The sequence below is a fragment of the Leucopleurus acutus genome (assembly GCF_964270905.1).
Source record: "Leucopleurus acutus genome assembly, chromosome: 20".
In the NCBI taxonomy this organism is placed as follows: domain Eukaryota; kingdom Metazoa; phylum Chordata; class Mammalia; order Artiodactyla; family Delphinidae; genus Leucopleurus; species Leucopleurus acutus.
In genome coordinates this window covers 55,987,560-56,004,539 of record NC_139162.1, presented here as the reverse complement: position 1 = coordinate 56,004,539, position 16,980 = coordinate 55,987,560, and the positions used below count along the sequence as shown (strand labels likewise).

The 16,980-nt window shown below is 51.6% G+C and overlaps 1 protein-coding gene across 4 annotated transcripts; it reads left to right on the top strand.

Annotated features, from left to right (window-relative positions):
- Positions 1 to 1,030: 1,030 nt before the first annotated feature.
- HSPBP1 (HSPA (Hsp70) binding protein 1) lies at positions 1,031 to 14,860 on the top strand. 4 transcript variants are annotated; one of them, XM_082862535.1, is made up of 8 exons: positions 1,031 to 1,054; positions 1,854 to 2,060; positions 4,039 to 4,243; positions 5,970 to 6,194; positions 10,081 to 10,236; positions 10,329 to 10,425; positions 10,897 to 11,008; positions 14,648 to 14,860. In XM_082862535.1, exons 2-8 carry the CDS (start codon positions 1,857 to 1,859, stop codon positions 14,720 to 14,722), a joined length of 1,074 nt encoding a protein of 357 aa, XP_082718661.1. In that variant the 5' UTR covers positions 1,031 to 1,054; positions 1,854 to 1,856; the 3' UTR covers positions 14,723 to 14,860. The 4 variants fall into 4 exon arrangements, with proteins under 4 accessions (XP_082718661.1, XP_082718660.1, XP_082718662.1 ...); XM_082862534.1 differs by lacking the exon at positions 1,031 to 1,054 and adding an exon at positions 1,265 to 1,297; XM_082862536.1 differs by lacking the exon at positions 1,031 to 1,054 and adding an exon at positions 1,327 to 1,345.
- The last annotated feature ends 2,120 nt before the right edge of the window (positions 14,861 to 16,980 follow it).

Genomic DNA, 16,980 nt, shown 5'->3' with positions numbered 1-16,980 from the left:
TAGCCAAAATGATGCAGCCACAATCCAAAGAAAGTGGGCAGCCTCTAGATGCTGGAAAAGGCCAGGAAACAGATTCTCCCCTGGAGCCTCCAGAAGAAACACAACCGTGCTGACACCTTGAGTTTAACTATTTTAACTCAGTGAGACCCATTCCGGGCTTCTGAACTGTAAGGTTATAAATCTGTGTTGTTTTAAGTTTTTGGTAATTTGTTAACAGCAGAGACAGGAAATGGATATAATAGGGTACCCAGGGGCCCAGACGCCTGTCTGATAGCTATCCTCCTCAGTGCTACACACACACACACACACACACACACACACACACACGGCTTATATGTTTAGTCTTCCCATCTCTGTCCAAAAGATCACCTGGCACATCCCAGACCGAGCAGTGTGCTCAATATATCTGCGACTTGTGGGCTCCACCAAAGTTGAGTACAACCTTTTCCTGGAGTGGGAGGGCCTCTTATGGAAGAGAGAACTAGGATTTCTCTAAGCCCAGCCCAAAGCAAACATCTCCAAAGACCAGGCACATTCCCGGACCTGAGCCCCAAATCTGGTGCAGGGAGGCCTCGAGCCGCCTAAACCACCTTGCCTGCGCATTTTACTTCCAGGCTTCAAGAATCACCTCCTTTGCACCTGGCAGGACTCAGGGAAGATTCCACGAGGGAGACGCTGGAGGATAAGAGAGGTCCGCACAAGTGCTGCAGGTGGGGGTAACGGGCAGCCTCCTATGACGAAAGGGGAAATTGAGGCCAAGAAGGCGGTGGGACAGGCCAAACTCTGCCTGGGTCAGGTATTAGTGTTGAGAACCCAGGGCTCTAGTAAAGGACGGAATCGGGGCCCAGGTGCAGGGGAAAACGCCCCGAGGGTGAGGGGACCCTCGCTACAGGCAACCACGGGGTGGGGCGGGGCCAGAAAGAGGGCGGGGCTTAACGGGGTGCGGCGGGTGCACGGGCACGGGGGCGGGGTTTAGCTGGGAGAGGGCGAAAGGCCTAGAACAGGGGCGGAGCCTTAAGTGGCGGCGAGGGGCAGAGTTTAGAACTGGGACAGGGTGCGTGGGTGTGGAAGGGGTCTAACCAAGGCGGAGCCAGACCGGGGAGCGGGGCCTACACTAGGGCAGGGTGGAGCTTGCAATGAGGAGGAGGGGCTCATTAGGGGCGGGATCCGGGCAGGGGGCGGGGCTTACACCAGAGCGTGAGCGCGGGGGCGTGGCCTAGGTGAGGGGCCAGGCCGAGCGAAGTATCCCGCCAGGTGGGAAGGACTTAAGAACCGGGAGAAGTAGCCTCACGCCCAGGTACGGCCCTTAGTTGGGTGGCTGCGCGGGGAAATTCCGGGCGAGACCGTGAGTATTTCCGGTCAATATGGCGGCGCCCAGCAGAGTCAGGTGCGGGCGGGTTTGCCTTTAGTAGCGGCGGCGACACGAGGCCCGGGAAGGTGAGGTCCGCCCCGCTCAGGCTCCCCTCTTCGGAGAGGAGGGAGGAGACTTGCTAAGAAGACCACAGGGAGGGCTTGTTGCTCTGAAGGCTGGGCAGTGGGGTTGCTAAGAGACGGGAAGGACTGCAGTGGAAATGGAGGAGGGGGTTGCTAGGGAGAGTAGGTGGGGCCCGTTGCTAGGGAGGAAGGAGGGACTTGTGACTTCGGGGAAGGGTCCTGTTGGTATGAGAGAAGAAAAGAGGGCTGTGGTTAAAGGGGGTGTGGGCAGAGTGGTTTGGGGTCATGCGGGGCCGCGGAGCTTCCCTAAAACGCCACCTTATCAGCAGACCCCCAGGAATCGACCCGCCAGGACGCCAGAGCTACCTCAGCGGGGACCATACCCTACCCCAACACATTCTTCCCTTCTTTGCAAACAGCCCATGGCGAACCAAGACTCCGGGAGCAGTCGCCTTCCCCTGGCGCTGCCCCCAGCCTCCCAGGGTTGCTCGTCAGGGGGCAGCGGCTCCTCCGCGGGCGGCTCCGACAATCCCCCGCCACCGCGAAACCTCCAGGGTCTGCTGCAGATGGCCATCACGGCGGGCTCTGAAGAGCCAGACCTCCCTCCAGAACCCATGAGTGAGGAGGTAAAGGGTGGGGACCCGAGAAGCTGGGGTGAGGGACGTGGGGACAGATATCTGGGGAGGGGCGGGAGTCCCGCTGTGAAGGCATAGTAGACTGTATTTGTGCTCGATAGGGTTATTGTAGACTGAAGGTCAGATCCCTGGATCCCTGCACTGTGCTGGGAGACAGAGAGTCTTATGCTAAAAAGAAAAAGCAAGGGCTCTCCAGAGCCAGACAGTCGTGGATTCAGCATCATACAGCTGTGTGACCTTGGGTATATCACTTCATGTTTCTGAGCGTCGAGTTCTTTAGTTGCAAGTTGATGTTGATGATAAGAATAACAGTGGTACTTCACAGGGTAGTTCTGAGGTTCCAGTTGAAGTAGGGCTCAACACAGAACCTGGCACATAGGTCGTGCTCCTGAAGGCAGCAGGATATTATCATTAAGAACACAGGCTCTGTGGACAGACCGCTTAGATTTGACTTAAGGCTTTGTGGATGGCTGACTATGTGACCTTGGGCAAGTCGCACTTTTCCGTGCCACCATTTTCTCATCTGTGAAGTGGGAATAACAGTAATCCTTAACCATGGAAGGTTGTTTCGGAGATTAATAGCAATATTTGTTATACATGATGTTTAGTTGGCGATGACAATTACAGTATACAAAATATGGTGCTAATTCGGTTACATCCATGATGTCATTGAACCTCTGGGACCATGAGGTAGGCAACAGGCACAGAAAGATTAACATCTTGCCCAAATTTATCCAGGACAGTGACCATGGAGCCTGGCCAAAAACCAAAAAAACAGCGGCCAGTTTTCAGCGCTTATCTTATTTGACTTACTAGTAGCATTTGATTACTACCCCCTCCCCTTGAGTTCTTTCTTCATTTGGCATCTGGAACAACATGCTTTTCTGCTTTTCATCCCACTCACTGGCTCTTCTTCCCCATCTCCTCTGTTGGTTCATCCTCATTCCCCAGCCTCTTAACCATGGAGCACACCAGGACTCTCTCTTCTACCCTCACTTCCTGTGTGATCCACTCCGCGGCATGTGGGATCTTCCCAGACCGGGGCAAGAACCCATGTCCCCTGCATCGGCAGGCGGACTCTCAACCACTGCGCCACCAGGGAAGCCCTGATTATTCTTAAATTTATATCTCTAGGCCAGTGGTGCTCTCCTGGGGGGGCAGTTTTAACCATGGTGGGGTTGGGGGAGTGGGAGGTGGGGGCAGTGCTGTTAGCATCTGGTGGGTGGAGGCCAGGGATACTGCTCAATACCCTACAGTGCACAGGACGACCCCCACGGCAGAACAATCCAGCTCAAAGTGTCAGCAGAGTCGAGGTTGAGAAATCCTCGAGGTTGAGATCAAGGCTGGACCTCCTCCCTGAACTTCAGGCAGCGTACTCAATATCTGGCCTTGGGTGTGTCATGGATCCCTCAAACTTAACAAGTTCAAAAATGAGCTCTAGGGCTTCCCTGGTGGCGCAGTGGTTGAGAGTCCGCCTGCTGATGCGGGGGGCAGAAGTTTGTGCCCCGGTCCAGGAAGATCCCACATGCCGCGGAGCAGCTGGGCCCGTGAGACATGGCCGCTGAGCCGGCGTGTCCGGAGCCTGTGCTCCGCAACGGGAGAGGCCACAACAGTGAGAGGCCCGCATACCGCAAAAAAAAAAAAAAAAAAAAAAGCTCTAATCTCTACTCCTCTCACTCCACTGCTGCTTCTCTTGCAGTCTTCCCCATCTCCTTCTAGTTGTTCAGGACAAAAACCTAGGTGTCTCTGACCCCTCTTTTTCCTCTCACGCCCCACAGCCAGTCTCTCCATAGATCTAGCGTCTAGAAACGAGTCTGTGAGTAGAGAAGGTGCCCGGTAGGTGCGTGCTGACTGAAGGACACTCAGCTCTCAGATGTTGGCTGTTATTATTAATGACTGTTGTTCCTGAGTTGATTATTGATGAGGTTTGCTTCTTTCCCCCACCCTCCCGCTCCGCCTCAACCCCCAGAGGCGCCAGTGGCTGCAGGAGGCCATGTCGGCTGCCTTCCGGGGCCAGCGGGAAGAGGTGGAGCAGATGAAGAACTGCCTCCGAGTGCTGTCCCAGCCCACAACCCCCTCAGCTGGTGAGGCTGAACTGGCTGCTGACCAGCAAGAGCGCGAGGGGGCCCTGGAGCTGCTGGCCGACCTGTGCGAGAACATGGACAACGCCGCAGGTACAGCCAGGCCCGCTCCAGCCTGCCCCCAGCCTCCAGGGTCCTGTCCCTTCTGCCTTCTGGTCTCCCTTCTGTCTCTTGCCTCCTCCTCCTAAGCCCTGGGTCCTGCTGCAGCCCAGCCCTTGTCCTTTGTCTCAGGGACCACACAACCAGCCTCCTCCCAGCCTCCCAGCCTCACCCCTCCATTCCGGCTCTGACTCAGGCCCCAGGTGAGACTGCCCTGTCCCTCCCTGCTTGGTCTGCTTGCCATCAGGAGCAGTGATGGCGCCAGGTTCAGTCCACCACCTCCCTGATGCTCTCTGAGACTGACCATGTCACCCTAGTCTGCTGGGAGTCCATTGCCACTCCCTAGAGTAAGAGACAGGAGGTGGTCCTGGATGGGGTAGTCAGAGAAGGCCTCCCCGAGGAGTGGCATTTGATCAGAGACCTGAATTGAGGGCGTGAGTCATGGGATTAGCTCTGGAAAAAGCATTCCAGGTAGAGGGAATGACCAGTGCAAAGGCCCTGAGGTGGGAACCTGCCTGGCCTGTGTGGGAACAGCAGTGAAGCCAGCAGAGCAGAGTGAGTGAGGGGCGAGGTCTAGGAAGTGACGCTGGGCATACGGGGCTCACGGGCCAAGGCTGGTGCTGTGGGTTTTATGCTGAATGCCGAGAAGCCAATAGAAGGATGAGTGGTCACTTCCACTTGGAGGGGTGTGGTGTGGTCGTTGATGGTGTGGATTTGTCTGTTCTGGACATTTTAGGTACATGGAATAGTAGAATATGTCACCTTTTGTGACTGGCTTCCTTCACTGAAGGTGATGTTTTCAAGGTTCTTCCATGTCGTAGCTGTATCAGAACTTTATTACTTTTTGTGGCTGACTGAGGCGCCAGTGTGTGGATGGGCTACATGTTGTTTATTCGTTCATCAGTTGACGGGCATTTGGGTCACTTCCCCCTTTGGTTATAGTAAATAATGCTGCTGTGAACACTGGGGTACAAGCATGTGTTCAAGTTTCTGCTTTCGATGCTTTTCGATATATATGTAAGAGTTGTCACAGGGTAACTCTGTATTTAACTTTTTGAAGAACCACCAAGCTCACCAATACAGGAAACAGGTGGTAGGCTATAGTTTGCGGAGGTCTGGTGTGGTGTGTTCTCCCACAGGGGATGTTCTGATTGTCACAAGGACTGGGGGTCAGAACTGGCATTTAGTGGACTGGAGCCTGGGACCCTGACCCTCCAAATGCTGACATTGTTGAGACACACTGGCCTTGGACAGACCCCCAGTTGGGTGCTTGGGGAAAGCCTGCCCTTGGGGGCAGGCTCCCCTCAGCCTCACCTGGTGTATTTGTCCAGTTGGGCTGCCGTAACAAAGCACCACAGACTGGGGACTTAAACAACAGAAGGCTCTTCTCTCACAGTTCTGGAGGCTCGAAGTCCGAGGGTTGATTTCTTCTGAGGCCCCTGTCCTTGGCTTGTATATGGGGGCCTTCTTGCTCTGTCCTCATGTGGTCATCCCTCTGTGCATGTCTGTGTCCTAATCTCCTCTTTTTTATAAGGGCCCCAGTCATATTGGATTAGGGCCCCATCCCATGACACCGTTTCACTTTAGTCACCTCTTTAAAGCCCTGTCTCCAGATAGAGACATATTTTGAGGCCTTGGGGGTTAGGGCTTCAATGTAAATCTGTGGGGACACAGCTCAGCTCATCGCACCTGGCCTGTCTGCTCCCCTCTCTCCACACAGACTTCTGCCAGCTGTCCGGCATGCACCTGCTGGTGGGCCGCTACCTCGAGGCGGGGCCTGCAGGGCTGCGGTGGCGGGCGGCGCAGCTCATCGGCACGTGCAGCCAGAACGTGGCAGCCATCCAGGAGCAGGTGCTGGGCCTTGGCGCACTGCGCAAGCTGCTGCGCCTGCTGGATCGGGACCCCTGCGATGCTGTGCGCGTCAAGGCCCTCTTCGCCATCTCCTGTGAGTGTCCCGGGGGCTGCCGGGGAGGGGCTCGGGTCCCTAGGGCTGGTGCCAGCTTCCGGATCTGCTTTGGGGCAGAGAGAGAGGGGCCTTGTGTGTTCGTTTATCCCCAGTACCTGCTGGGGCTCTGCCGGGTGCTGGGAACAGAGCGGTGAGCTTGCCACACCTGCCGCTGGTCAGAGAGCCAGAGCCTCACAACACGGGACGAGGCCCAGCTTGAGTGCTTTTAGGCCCCTCAGGGCTCTCAGTCTTGGCACTGTTGACATTTGGGGCCCCGATCACTCCTTGTCATGGGCGGGGTCCTCTCCGGGGCTGCTTGAGTGTCATCACAGCTCAAGCTGGGCAGTCAGCTTCTCCCAGAGAATGCAATCCAGGATGCCAGGTAGGAGCTACAGGAACTATCAATTCAATGCCCTTTATCTTTTTTTTTTTTTCCTCTTATTTGGTACCTCTTAAAACCCACCCCTGTCTTGTCCCTCCCCGCTTCCCTCTCATCACTGGTAACCACTAGTTTGTTCTCTACATCTGTGAGTCTGCTTCTTTTTTATTATATTCAATAGTTTGTTTTATTTTATTTTTTAAAAAATATTTTATTTATTTATTTATTTGGTTGGTTGTGCCGGGTCTTAGTTGTGGCAGGCAGCCTTCTTAGTTGTGGCATGCGAACTCTTAGTTGCAGCATGCGTGTGGGATCTAGTTCCCTGACCAGGGATCGAACCTGGGCCCCCTGAATGGGGAGCGTGGAGTCTTAACCACTGCACCACCAGGGAAGTCCCTCAGTAGTTTGTTTTATTTTTTAGATTCCACATATAAGTGATAACATACCACTATACCAGGTAGTGATAACATACCATATTTGTCTTTCTCTCTCTGACTTATTTCACTGAGTGTAATACCTCCAAGTCCATCCATGTTGTTGCAAATGACAAAATTTCATTTTTTTCTTATGGCTGAGGCCTTTTATTTTTATTTATTTATTTTATTTATTTTTATTTTTGGCTGCGTTGGGTCTTTGTTGCTGTGCACGGGCTTTCTCTAGTTGCAGCGAGCGGGGGCTACTCTTCCTTGCGGTGCGCAGACTTCTCATTGTGGTGGCCTCTCTTGTGGCAGAGCACAGGCTCTAGGCGCTCAGGCTTCAGTAGACGTGGCTCGCAGGCTCTAGAGTGCAGGCTCAGTAGCTGTGGCGCACGGACTTAGTTGCTCCGCAGCATGTGGGATCTTCCCGGACCAGAGCGCGAACCCGTGTCTCCTGCATTGGCAGGCGGATTCTTAACCACTGCGCCACCAGGGATGCCCGAGGCCTTTTATATTTTTAAAAATTGATGTAAAATGCACATAACTATTTCCAAGTGTACAATTCCGTGGCATCTGTCTTCTTATTTGGGGGGTGGGCTTGGCTGCAGGGTATGCCATCGTGTGGCAGCTACCTTTTGGAAAGTGGTTAGGACAGGCCAGCCCTGGTGCTACGAGCCCTTTGCTTGGCCGGTCTCCTGACTGCTCCTGCGGCCCGGTGCATGGAGGCTCACAGAGGTTCACCCTCTGGCCGCAGACCAAGAGAAGGTCAGGTGGAGGAGTGTGTGAGAGCTGCGGAGGAGGTGGGTGGGGGTGCCCCCAGGGAGATGCATCTCCAGGCCGCTGGCATCTAGTGGGCTCAGGCCAGGGCTGCCGCTCAGCACCCTCCAGTGCACAGGGCGGCCCCCATGACACAGAATGGCCTGTACCCGCATGTCAGCTGTGGCCAGTGGAGAGGCCCTGGAGTGAAGGGAAGTGGTTGCTCCTGGATCCATCGTGAAGGCAGAGCGGACGTGGAGGGTTGTCACGTCTTCCCCTCACCATCTGCCTGTCCTTTTTTTTATTTTTTAAATTGAGTAATGTTTTATCTAACCCCATATATCCAAATTATTATCATTTCGGCCCATCATTATGTGGAGTATTAATGAGATATTTTACATCTTTTTTTTTCACTCTACGTCTTTGAAACCCAGTGTACATCCTACATATAAAGCACATCTCACCTCAGGCTGTATTTTTAGCGGTCAGTGTGGAGTGTAGTTCTAGTGAGGGGACGAAGTTGTGCTTAATGGGAACATGCTGTATCACTGCTTCACTTTTTTACCCTAAACTGAAATAAATTAAACTCAAATGAGATTAACAACTCAGTCCTCAGTGGCACTTGCCACGTGTCAGGGATTTACTGGCCACGGGTTTCTGGGGGCTCCCATCTATCCTGGCCTAGACCCTGCCCAAGTCGGCGCCTCCTTGGAGGTGCACCCCTCAGGCTGGTTCTGTCATACTCGGAGGCCTTCCAGGGTGCCTGTCACCCTCACGAAGTAGTCTGGCTCTCTGGGTCTTAGTTTCCTCATCAGTAAAATGGGATTCCTAGAGCACTCACCTCCTAGGGTGGTTTTGAGGATTAAAAAGAGATAATGTTCCCATCAATGGATGGATGGATTAAAAAAAACGTGGCTTATTCATACAATGGGATACTATTCAACCATTAAAAGGAATGAAATATTGATTCATGCTGTAACCTGGACGAGCCTAGAAAACATGCTGAGTGAAAGAAGCCAACCACAGAAGACCACATAGTGTTTGATTCCATTTATATGAAATGTCTAGAAGAGGCAAATTCATAGATGTGGAAAGCGGATTAGTGGTTGCCAGTTGGGGGGAGGGACTGCTAACTGGTATGGGGCTTCTTTTGGGAGTGATGAAAATATTCTGGAGTTAGATAGTTATGGTAAGCCAACCTTGTGAATATACTAAAAACCATTGAATTGTATACTTTAAGAAGGTAAATTGTACAGACTGTGGAATTATATCTCAATTAAAAATATATTTTTTTAAAGTACTCTGCTCTTTTTTAAAAAAATATATATTTATTTATTTATTTTTGGCTGCCTTGGGTCTTCGTTGCTGCACGCGGGCTTTCTCTAGTTGCGGCGAGCGGGGGCTACTCTTCGTCGCGGTGCGCGGGCTTCTCTTGTTGTGGAGCACGGGCTCTAGGCGCGCGGGCTTCAGTAATTGTGGCACACAGGCTCAGTAGTTGTGTTGCGGGCTCTAGAGCGCAGGCTCAGTAGTTGTGGTGCATGGGCTTAGTTGCTCTGTGGCATGTGGGATCTTCCTGGACCAGGGCTCGAACCCATGTCCCCTGCGTTGGCAGACGGATTCTTAACCACTGTACCACCAGGGAAGTCCCTAAATTAAAAATACTTAAAGGTAATGCTTGCGAAGCACGGACCCGTAGAAATCGATGATGATGAGGATGGTGATGATACTGATGACGATATTGGTGATGATGATGGTGATAAAGGTGATGGTCTTGATGGTGATGATTGTGGTGTTTATGGTGGTGATGGTAGTGGTAATGATGGTAATGATGATATATTGGTGATGATGGTGATGATGATGGTGGGTGGTGATGATCATGGTGATGGTGGTGGGTGATGATGGTGGTGACGGTGAGGTGATGATACTGATGGTGATATTGGTGATGGTGATGAGGGTGATGGTCTTGATGGTAATGATTGTGGTGTTTATGGTGGTGGTGGTAGTGGTAATGATGGTAAGGACGATGATACTGGTGATGATGGTGGTGATGGTAGTGATGGTGGTGGGTGATGATGGTAGTGGTGAGAATGGTGATGATACTGATGGTGATTATTGGGGATGGTTGTGGTCATGGTGATGATGGTGATGATGATGAGTGTGGTGTTGATGGTGGTGATGGTAGTGGTGATGATGGTAATGATGATGATATTGGTGGTGATGATGGTGGGTGATGACAGTAATGATGGTGGTGATGATGGTGATGGTGAGATAATGGGGACGATAATGGTGGCAGTGGTGACTGTTACCTCAAGGCCCCGCCTTCCCCCCTCCCCAGGCCTGGTCCGGGAGCAGGAGGCTGGGCTGCTGCAGTTCCTCCGCCTGGACGGCTTCTCTGTGTTGATGCGGGCCATGCAGCAGCAGGTGCAAAAGCTCAAGGTCAAGTCGGCGTTCCTGCTGCAGAACCTGCTGGTGGGCCACCCTGAACACAAAGGTGGGGTGGCCAGGGCAGGGAGCTGGGATGGTTCCTAGCGGGGAGTACACAGGGGAAGGGACTGCCCCTCTGACCCCGTGGCCCTTCTGCAGGGACCCTGTGCTCCATGGGCATGGTCCAGCAGCTGGTGGCCCTCGTCCGGACAGAACACAGCCCCTTCCATGAGCACGTGCTTGGAGCCCTGTGCAGGTGCGCTGGGGCCCAAAAGGACCGGCCCCCCCCCGTGGGGGCTGAAGGGTTTAGGGTCAGAGGGGAGCAGGAACCACGGCGCTGGCCCTCCCTGAGCCTCAGTTTCCTCACCTTTGGGGGCTGCCGCAGAGCCTGGGGAGGAGGGGGAGGGTCTTTCTCACACTCATACTCCCCCATCCCCCGCACAAAGTACAAGCAGATTAGAGTCTTAAAACACGATGGAACGGAGCAGCTGGACAAGCAGGCAGCAGCTCTCACGTGTGGAGTCGGCTGCAGGCCGGGCACTGTGCTGAGTGCCCTGTTTTGTACAAGTCTCATCGAAGTGCCTGGGCTGGGGCGGGGACAGGAGTCAAGTCCACGTTGCAGGTGGGGAAACTGAGGCCCAGTGTGGGGGAGCAGCTTGCCGAGGCTCCCGTGGTTCGGGGTGCTGTGCAGAGCGAGGTCCCAAGGGCTGCTCTCCTGTCCCCGCAGCTTGGTGACGGACTTCCCCCAGGGTGTGCGGGAGTGCCGGGAGCCCGAGCTGGGCCTGGAGGAGCTTCTGCGGCACCGGTGCCAGCTGCTGCAGCAGCACGAGGAGTACCAGGTACTGCTGATGGGGGGGGGGCGGGGGCGCTGGCCCAGGGGACCCGGCCGTTTTGTGGGAGGGGCCAGCCTGGTGCCTGCCTTCTGGGTCTCTGTGGTCTCTTCGCCCACGCTTTTGTTTACATCCTCTTTGCAATTCATGTGTTTCTCTAGTCACCATTCAGCAAACATTTATTGCCCCCCCCACCCCATGTGACTCGTGCTGTGTTAACACCAGGGGGATTGCAAGGAGAACCAGAAGCTCCGGGTTTTGAGAGTTAAAGAGTTAACGAATTCATTTAATTTTTTTTTTTTTTTTTTTTGGCCATGACTCACAGCTTGCGGGATCTTAGTTCCCCAAGTGGGGATAGAACCTGTAACCCCTGCAGTGGAAGCATTGAGTCCTAACCACTGGACCGCCAGGGAATTCCCCCAAACTCATCTAATTATTATCCAAATTATTTAATATTGTTGTTTACATCATATCATTCAAATATTTAAGTATTTTTAGATTGATAAATAAGTAAATGATAAATAGCAACAAATTAAATATTTGATTAAATAGGTAAGTAACTAATATGTGATAAATAACAACTCATTAGCTATTTAATTAGATAAAGGGTAACAAGTGATAAATAACAAGCAATAAATAACTCACTAAATAGTTAAATAGATAAGTAACAAATAAGTGATAACTCATTAGATATTAATTATATAGATATTGAGTAAAAGTGATAAGTAACAACTCAGGTATTTAAATAGATAAGTAACAAATAAGTGATAAAGAACAACTAATTACATATTCAGTAGTTATTTAATTATTTAAAGGATTAAGTGATTTAGTTAACTTTACTTAAGTAATTTATCCAGCCGTTATAGTACCGCCCAGACGCTGGTGCTTCAGCAAAGCTGGACACAGCAAACGTGCCAGCTTCTTGGGACTTCCATTGTGCTGAGAGCATTCCTCTGTGGACACCATCAGGTGTTTACAGAAGGGTGCTGGGCACTGGGTGTGAGGAGCGGGGGTGACTGGGAGAGGCACAGTGCCCGCCCCCAGGGGCTCGCCCCCTGACCTCGTCACGGGAACCCGTGGAGATTTGTGCCCGTGGGGGGCAGGGGCAGCCCCGGCCCTCGTCCGGCCTGTGGTTTTAGCCATCCTTGCCTGATGCATCCATGTGTTTGTCCCCTGAGCCTCTGGTGTGCCAGATCTTGGTACCAGACCGTGAGACCAGCCCGGTGAGGGAAGCCTCGTGTGAACCGGCCAACATGCCTTGTTTTTTGTTTTCAAAACAAATTTTAACAGCTTTATTGAGGTATAGTTTACCTATATTGAAAGTGTGCAATGTGAGAAGTTTTACATACGTATACAGCTGTGGAAACCTTCATTTTTCCATCAGGGGCAGGTCACCCATGTGCCAGGTACCAACCTGAGCACTGGAGATTTGGAGCAAAGGGATACAGCCTTGGTTCTCATGGGGCTCATGGGGTAACAGATAAAAATGTAGACAAACGCACACACAAATACATGTTTACAGATACATATCTATCTATACACACACGTGTAATACGTATCTATATAATTTAACATATACTGTCATGTATAATATGACACGAGGAAGTTAGAACTACAGTGAGGAAAAATTAAACCGGTGAGGGGTTAGAGAATGGTGGGCTGTGATACTTTAGGTAAGGTGGTGCATTTGTTTCCTAGAGCTGCTGTAACAGAGTACCACACACTGGGTGGCTTAACACAGAAATGTATTGTTTCACAGTTCTGGGGAACAGAAGTCTGAAGTCAAGGTGTCAGGAAGACCGTGCTCCCTCTGAAGGTTCTAGGGAAGAATCTTTCCTTGCCTCTTCCGGCTTCTAGTAGTTGCTGGCAGTCCTTGACGTTCCTTGGCTTATGGATACATCCGTCACTCCGATTTCTGCCTCTGTTTTCACATGGCCTTCTTTCTCCCCTATGTGTCTGTCTTAGAACTCTTTCCAGATATGTAAATAGAGGTGTGCTTTAATTTCAGTGTAATTCAATATTATAATTGCATAGTATTCTCTGAAGTGATTACATCATGATTTAGCCAGTCCTCTTTTGTAGGTATTTTTGTGGGCCCTGTGTAGGGTTAAATTAAATTACATTGGTACTTTTTGAATAGGCCCCACAGTCATGTGGTTCAAAATTCAAGATGCATGAGAGGATAAACAGTGAAAAGTCTCCCTCCTACCCCTATTCCTATCCACCCAGTTCTTCCTGTGGCCTTCCTAAGATAGTCTGTGCACATACAAGGAAATGTACATATCAATTCTTTTCCTCTTCCTCTCTTCATTTTGTGTAAACTCAGCCTATTCTGACCACTATTCTGCCCTTGCCATATTCCCTTTCATAACATATCCACGAGTGTGTTTCCTGTCGGTGCCTATGGCTCTATCCTCTTGGAGTTTGTTTCCACTCTTTCACTACTATCAACTCTGCTAAAAGAATAACCTTTTACACATGTAACTTTAGGAGTATGTCTATAGAACAATTTCTAGAAAGGGAAAGGCTGGGTTAAGGTAGGTTAAAGATGAAGTTACAGGGTTTAAGCGCCATGTCCTTAGCTGTTGCCAAGTTGTTCTCCATAGAAGTTGAACCAGTCGACACTGCAGCCATGAGGGTACTCAACTTTCCCACATCCTGGCCAGGATAGGGTGCCTCAAGACATTTGACCTTTCTTCAAGCTTTTCCTCAAGCCATTTGACCTTTCTTCAAGCTTATTGGTGAAAAGCAGTATTCCAGTCCAGTTTATGTTTGCATTTCTCCCGTGAGTGAAGTTGGGCATCTTTTTCCTTTTTTTGTGAACTACTCATTCATATCCTTTGCCCATTTATCTAATGGGTGGTGGTTTTGCAACTGATTCATTAAAGCTTTATATTTTTAAAAAAATTTGATTGATTGATTGATTGCTGCATTGGGTCTTCGTTGCTGCCTGCGGGCTTTCTCTAGTTGTGGCGAGCCGGGGCTACTCTTCGTTGCAGTGCGCGGGCTCCTCATTGCGGTGGCTTCTCTTGTTGCAGAGCACCGGCTCTAGGCGTGCAGGCTTCAGTAGCTGTGGCACGCGGGCTTCAGTGGTTGTGGCTCACGGGCTCTAGAGCGCAGTCTCAGTAGTTGTGGTGCACGGGCTTAGTTGCTCCGTGGTATGTGGGATCTTCCCGGACCAGGGCTCGAACCCGTATCCCCTGCGTTGGCAGGCAGATTCTTAACCACTGCGTCACCAGGGAAGCCCCCATTAAAGCTCTTGAAGTATTAAGTATGTTAGATGTTTGTGATGAGTTGCAAATATTTTTCACCTCAAATTGTTGTTTTTCTTTCACTTTTGTTTCTGGCATCTTTCTGCTATGCAGATACCTTTTATGTTTATGTGGTCCAATCTATCAGTGCTTCCTTCTTGGTCTCTGGAGTTTGTATCCATGGAAGGGATTTTAAGTAGGGATTAATCGAGGTTGGTCATTTATGGGAGTTAGGACAAGCTGGCGGGGGCTGATGTGAGGACAGACCAGTGGGGTGAGACAGGAAGCTTCTGGGGTGGTGGGTGGGAGGGAAGAGGAGCCGTTTCTGCGGGCAAAGCTGGTGAAGGCAGGGGGTGGCCTCTGCACTCAGGGCTCCCAATTTCACACCCCAATCCAGGAGGAGCTGGAGTTCTGCGAAAAGTTGCTACAGACCTGTTTCTCCACCCCGACGGACGACAGCATGGATCGGTGAAACCCGGTGGCTTCTCTCCCTCTCTTTGTGGGAACCTCAGGCCTCCTGACTCCCCGTCACCCACGAGGCCCTCTCCCAAAGGAGAGCAGGGCCTTGATGGTGCCGGGGCGTGTCAGCCCGTCTCTTCTCAGCCCTCAGGAGGGGCGCTGAAAAAGGCACTGGCTCCTTGGACCCCACCTCTCGTGCACCCTCACTCCATTCCCCCTTCTCGTGTCCACACTGGTCTTCCAGTAAAGCTGTTTCTCCTTCACCACCTCCTTCACTGCCACCTTTGTCACCTCCCCTGGTGAGTGCCTTGGTTGGGGAGGAGGGGCACGATCTTAGGGGACATGGGGAGCCATGGAGGGAACAGCAGCGGGCGGAACCTGGGAATAATAAAAGTGTTGCTCTCTAAAGTCCAGAGCCATTGTCTTCTTTCATCCTCCTGGCCTCTCTGGAGAAGGAATGTGTGGGATAGTCCTCCTCTTTGGCCCCTACCGTCTCTGCAACTACTCCTCTGTTTGAGGACTCTCAATGTTATACACCCGTGCTGCGGACCCCAAGGCGGAAGCCAAGTTCTTTCCCGGCAGGACGTGCGGGGGGGTGGTGGGGGGTGGTGGTGGATGGAAATCACGTCGCTTCAGCTCTGCCGATCAGAGCTCGCCGTGCACCCGCTCGCGAGCCGCGGCCGGAGAACGGGGAGCACGTTGCGGAGGTCCCGCTGTACTGCCTGCGCCAGGGCTAGTGGTCACTCTGGGTACCTGGGGCAGGCCGTGGTTGGGCGTGGGCTTTGTTCCGACAGGAAAGCGCTAAGCCTTTTCTCCAGCCTTCTCCGAGATTGGGGGGTGAGCTGGGACAGAGGGAAACTGCCTCGCCTCCTTTAATAAATTGCTTTTCAGTTTAGTCAAAGGAGCTTTCCTTTACAACCAAGAGTCCTGACCGGTGGTATATCTCAGACGAGGAAGCTGAGCCCAGGGTGATTGTTCCGTGGCCAAGTTCATAGCCAAAATTTAGTCCTGGGCCAATTCCAAAGCTGTGCCCCTCCTCCCTGTATCCTGGTTTCCTAGACCCAATTAATGCCAGACTAATTCCTCTCCTGTGGAATTACTTGTACGGGAGGGAATGGTTATTTTTTCACTCCCCTTCCCAAATTCAGGATAAATCGAAAGGTAGCTACAGGATCCGAGAATTGGAGATAACATGTAACCTGTATCACTTTTAGAGCAGATACGAGAAAGCGGCATTGGTCTTGCTGCCACTTCACCCAGCATTGGATGTGGTTGTCTGTCTGGTCATAGGCAGTGCAGTCCTTCCCCTTGGGTGCGGGCAGCAGGTCAGAACACTGGGCAAGCTGGCTCCAAGAGGAGGAAAGCTGGAGGGCTGAGCCGTGATGCCTATCCAATCCAGTAAATCATTCCTCAGCCTTTGGAAGGGGTGAAGAGGCAAGGAAAGAGACAGCAATAGAAGTTTCTCCATGTGGAAATGTGAGCAATGGGGAATGAGTGTTCCCACCAAACACTTTTTTTTAAATAAATTTATTTATTTTATTTATTTATTTTTGACTGTGTTGGGTCTTCATTGCTGCGCGTGGGCTTTCTCTGGTTGAGGCGAGTGTGGGCTACTCTTCGTTGCAGTGCACGGGCTTCTCATCGCGGTGGTTCCTCTTGTTGCGGAGCACGGGCTCTAGGCACGCAGGCTTCAGTAGTTGTGGCACGTGGGCTCAGTAGTTGTGGCGCATGGGCTTAGTTGCTCCGTGGCATGTGGGATCTTCCCGGACCAGCGCTGGAACCCGTGTTCCCTGCATTGGCAGGCAGATTCTTAGCCACTGCACCACCAGGGAAGCCCCCCCCCCAACCAAACACTTTAAGAAGCTCCTTCCAATTCTAATGCAAAGAACAGCATTGTCGAGCTGTGAGTTCTGACAAGGTGGAGACCCAACTTCAGTCCTAAGCCCCTGCAGCTTCCCAGGTTCTTGGAGATGGACTTTGTCAGCTTCTCAGGTTCCATTTGGTGATTTAATATGGCCAACCCCCTGCCCCTCAGTTCCTGAGCTTATGCGTTAAAACAGTGTGGCAACTATGCAATCGTATTGGGGAAAAAGCAAGCAAAATGCTGTGCAAACGACAAAAGAAGCTGATGTAGAAGATGATTCAAGGAACAGAAGGAAATGCCTCACAGATGCTTCAAGCTGTATAAAAATAGTAACCTGTGTCCATTTTTAAACAAGACCTCAAAGATGAGAAGGTAAGCTTGGCAAACCTAAGGAAACAAATCGAGGA

Coding starts and splice junctions, on each gene's coding strand:
- HSPBP1 (XM_082862535.1), top strand. CDS start 1,857: ATGGCGAACCAAGACTCCGGGAGCAGTCGCCTTCCCCTGGCGCTGCCC. Junction 2,061..4,038: donor CAGAACCCATGAGTGAGGAG/GTAAAGGGTGGG, acceptor CTCAACCCCCAG/AGGCGCCAGTGGCTGCAGGA. Junction 10,237..10,328: donor GGGCCACCCTGAACACAAAG/GTGGGGTGGCCA, acceptor GCCCTTCTGCAG/GGACCCTGTGCTCCATGGGC.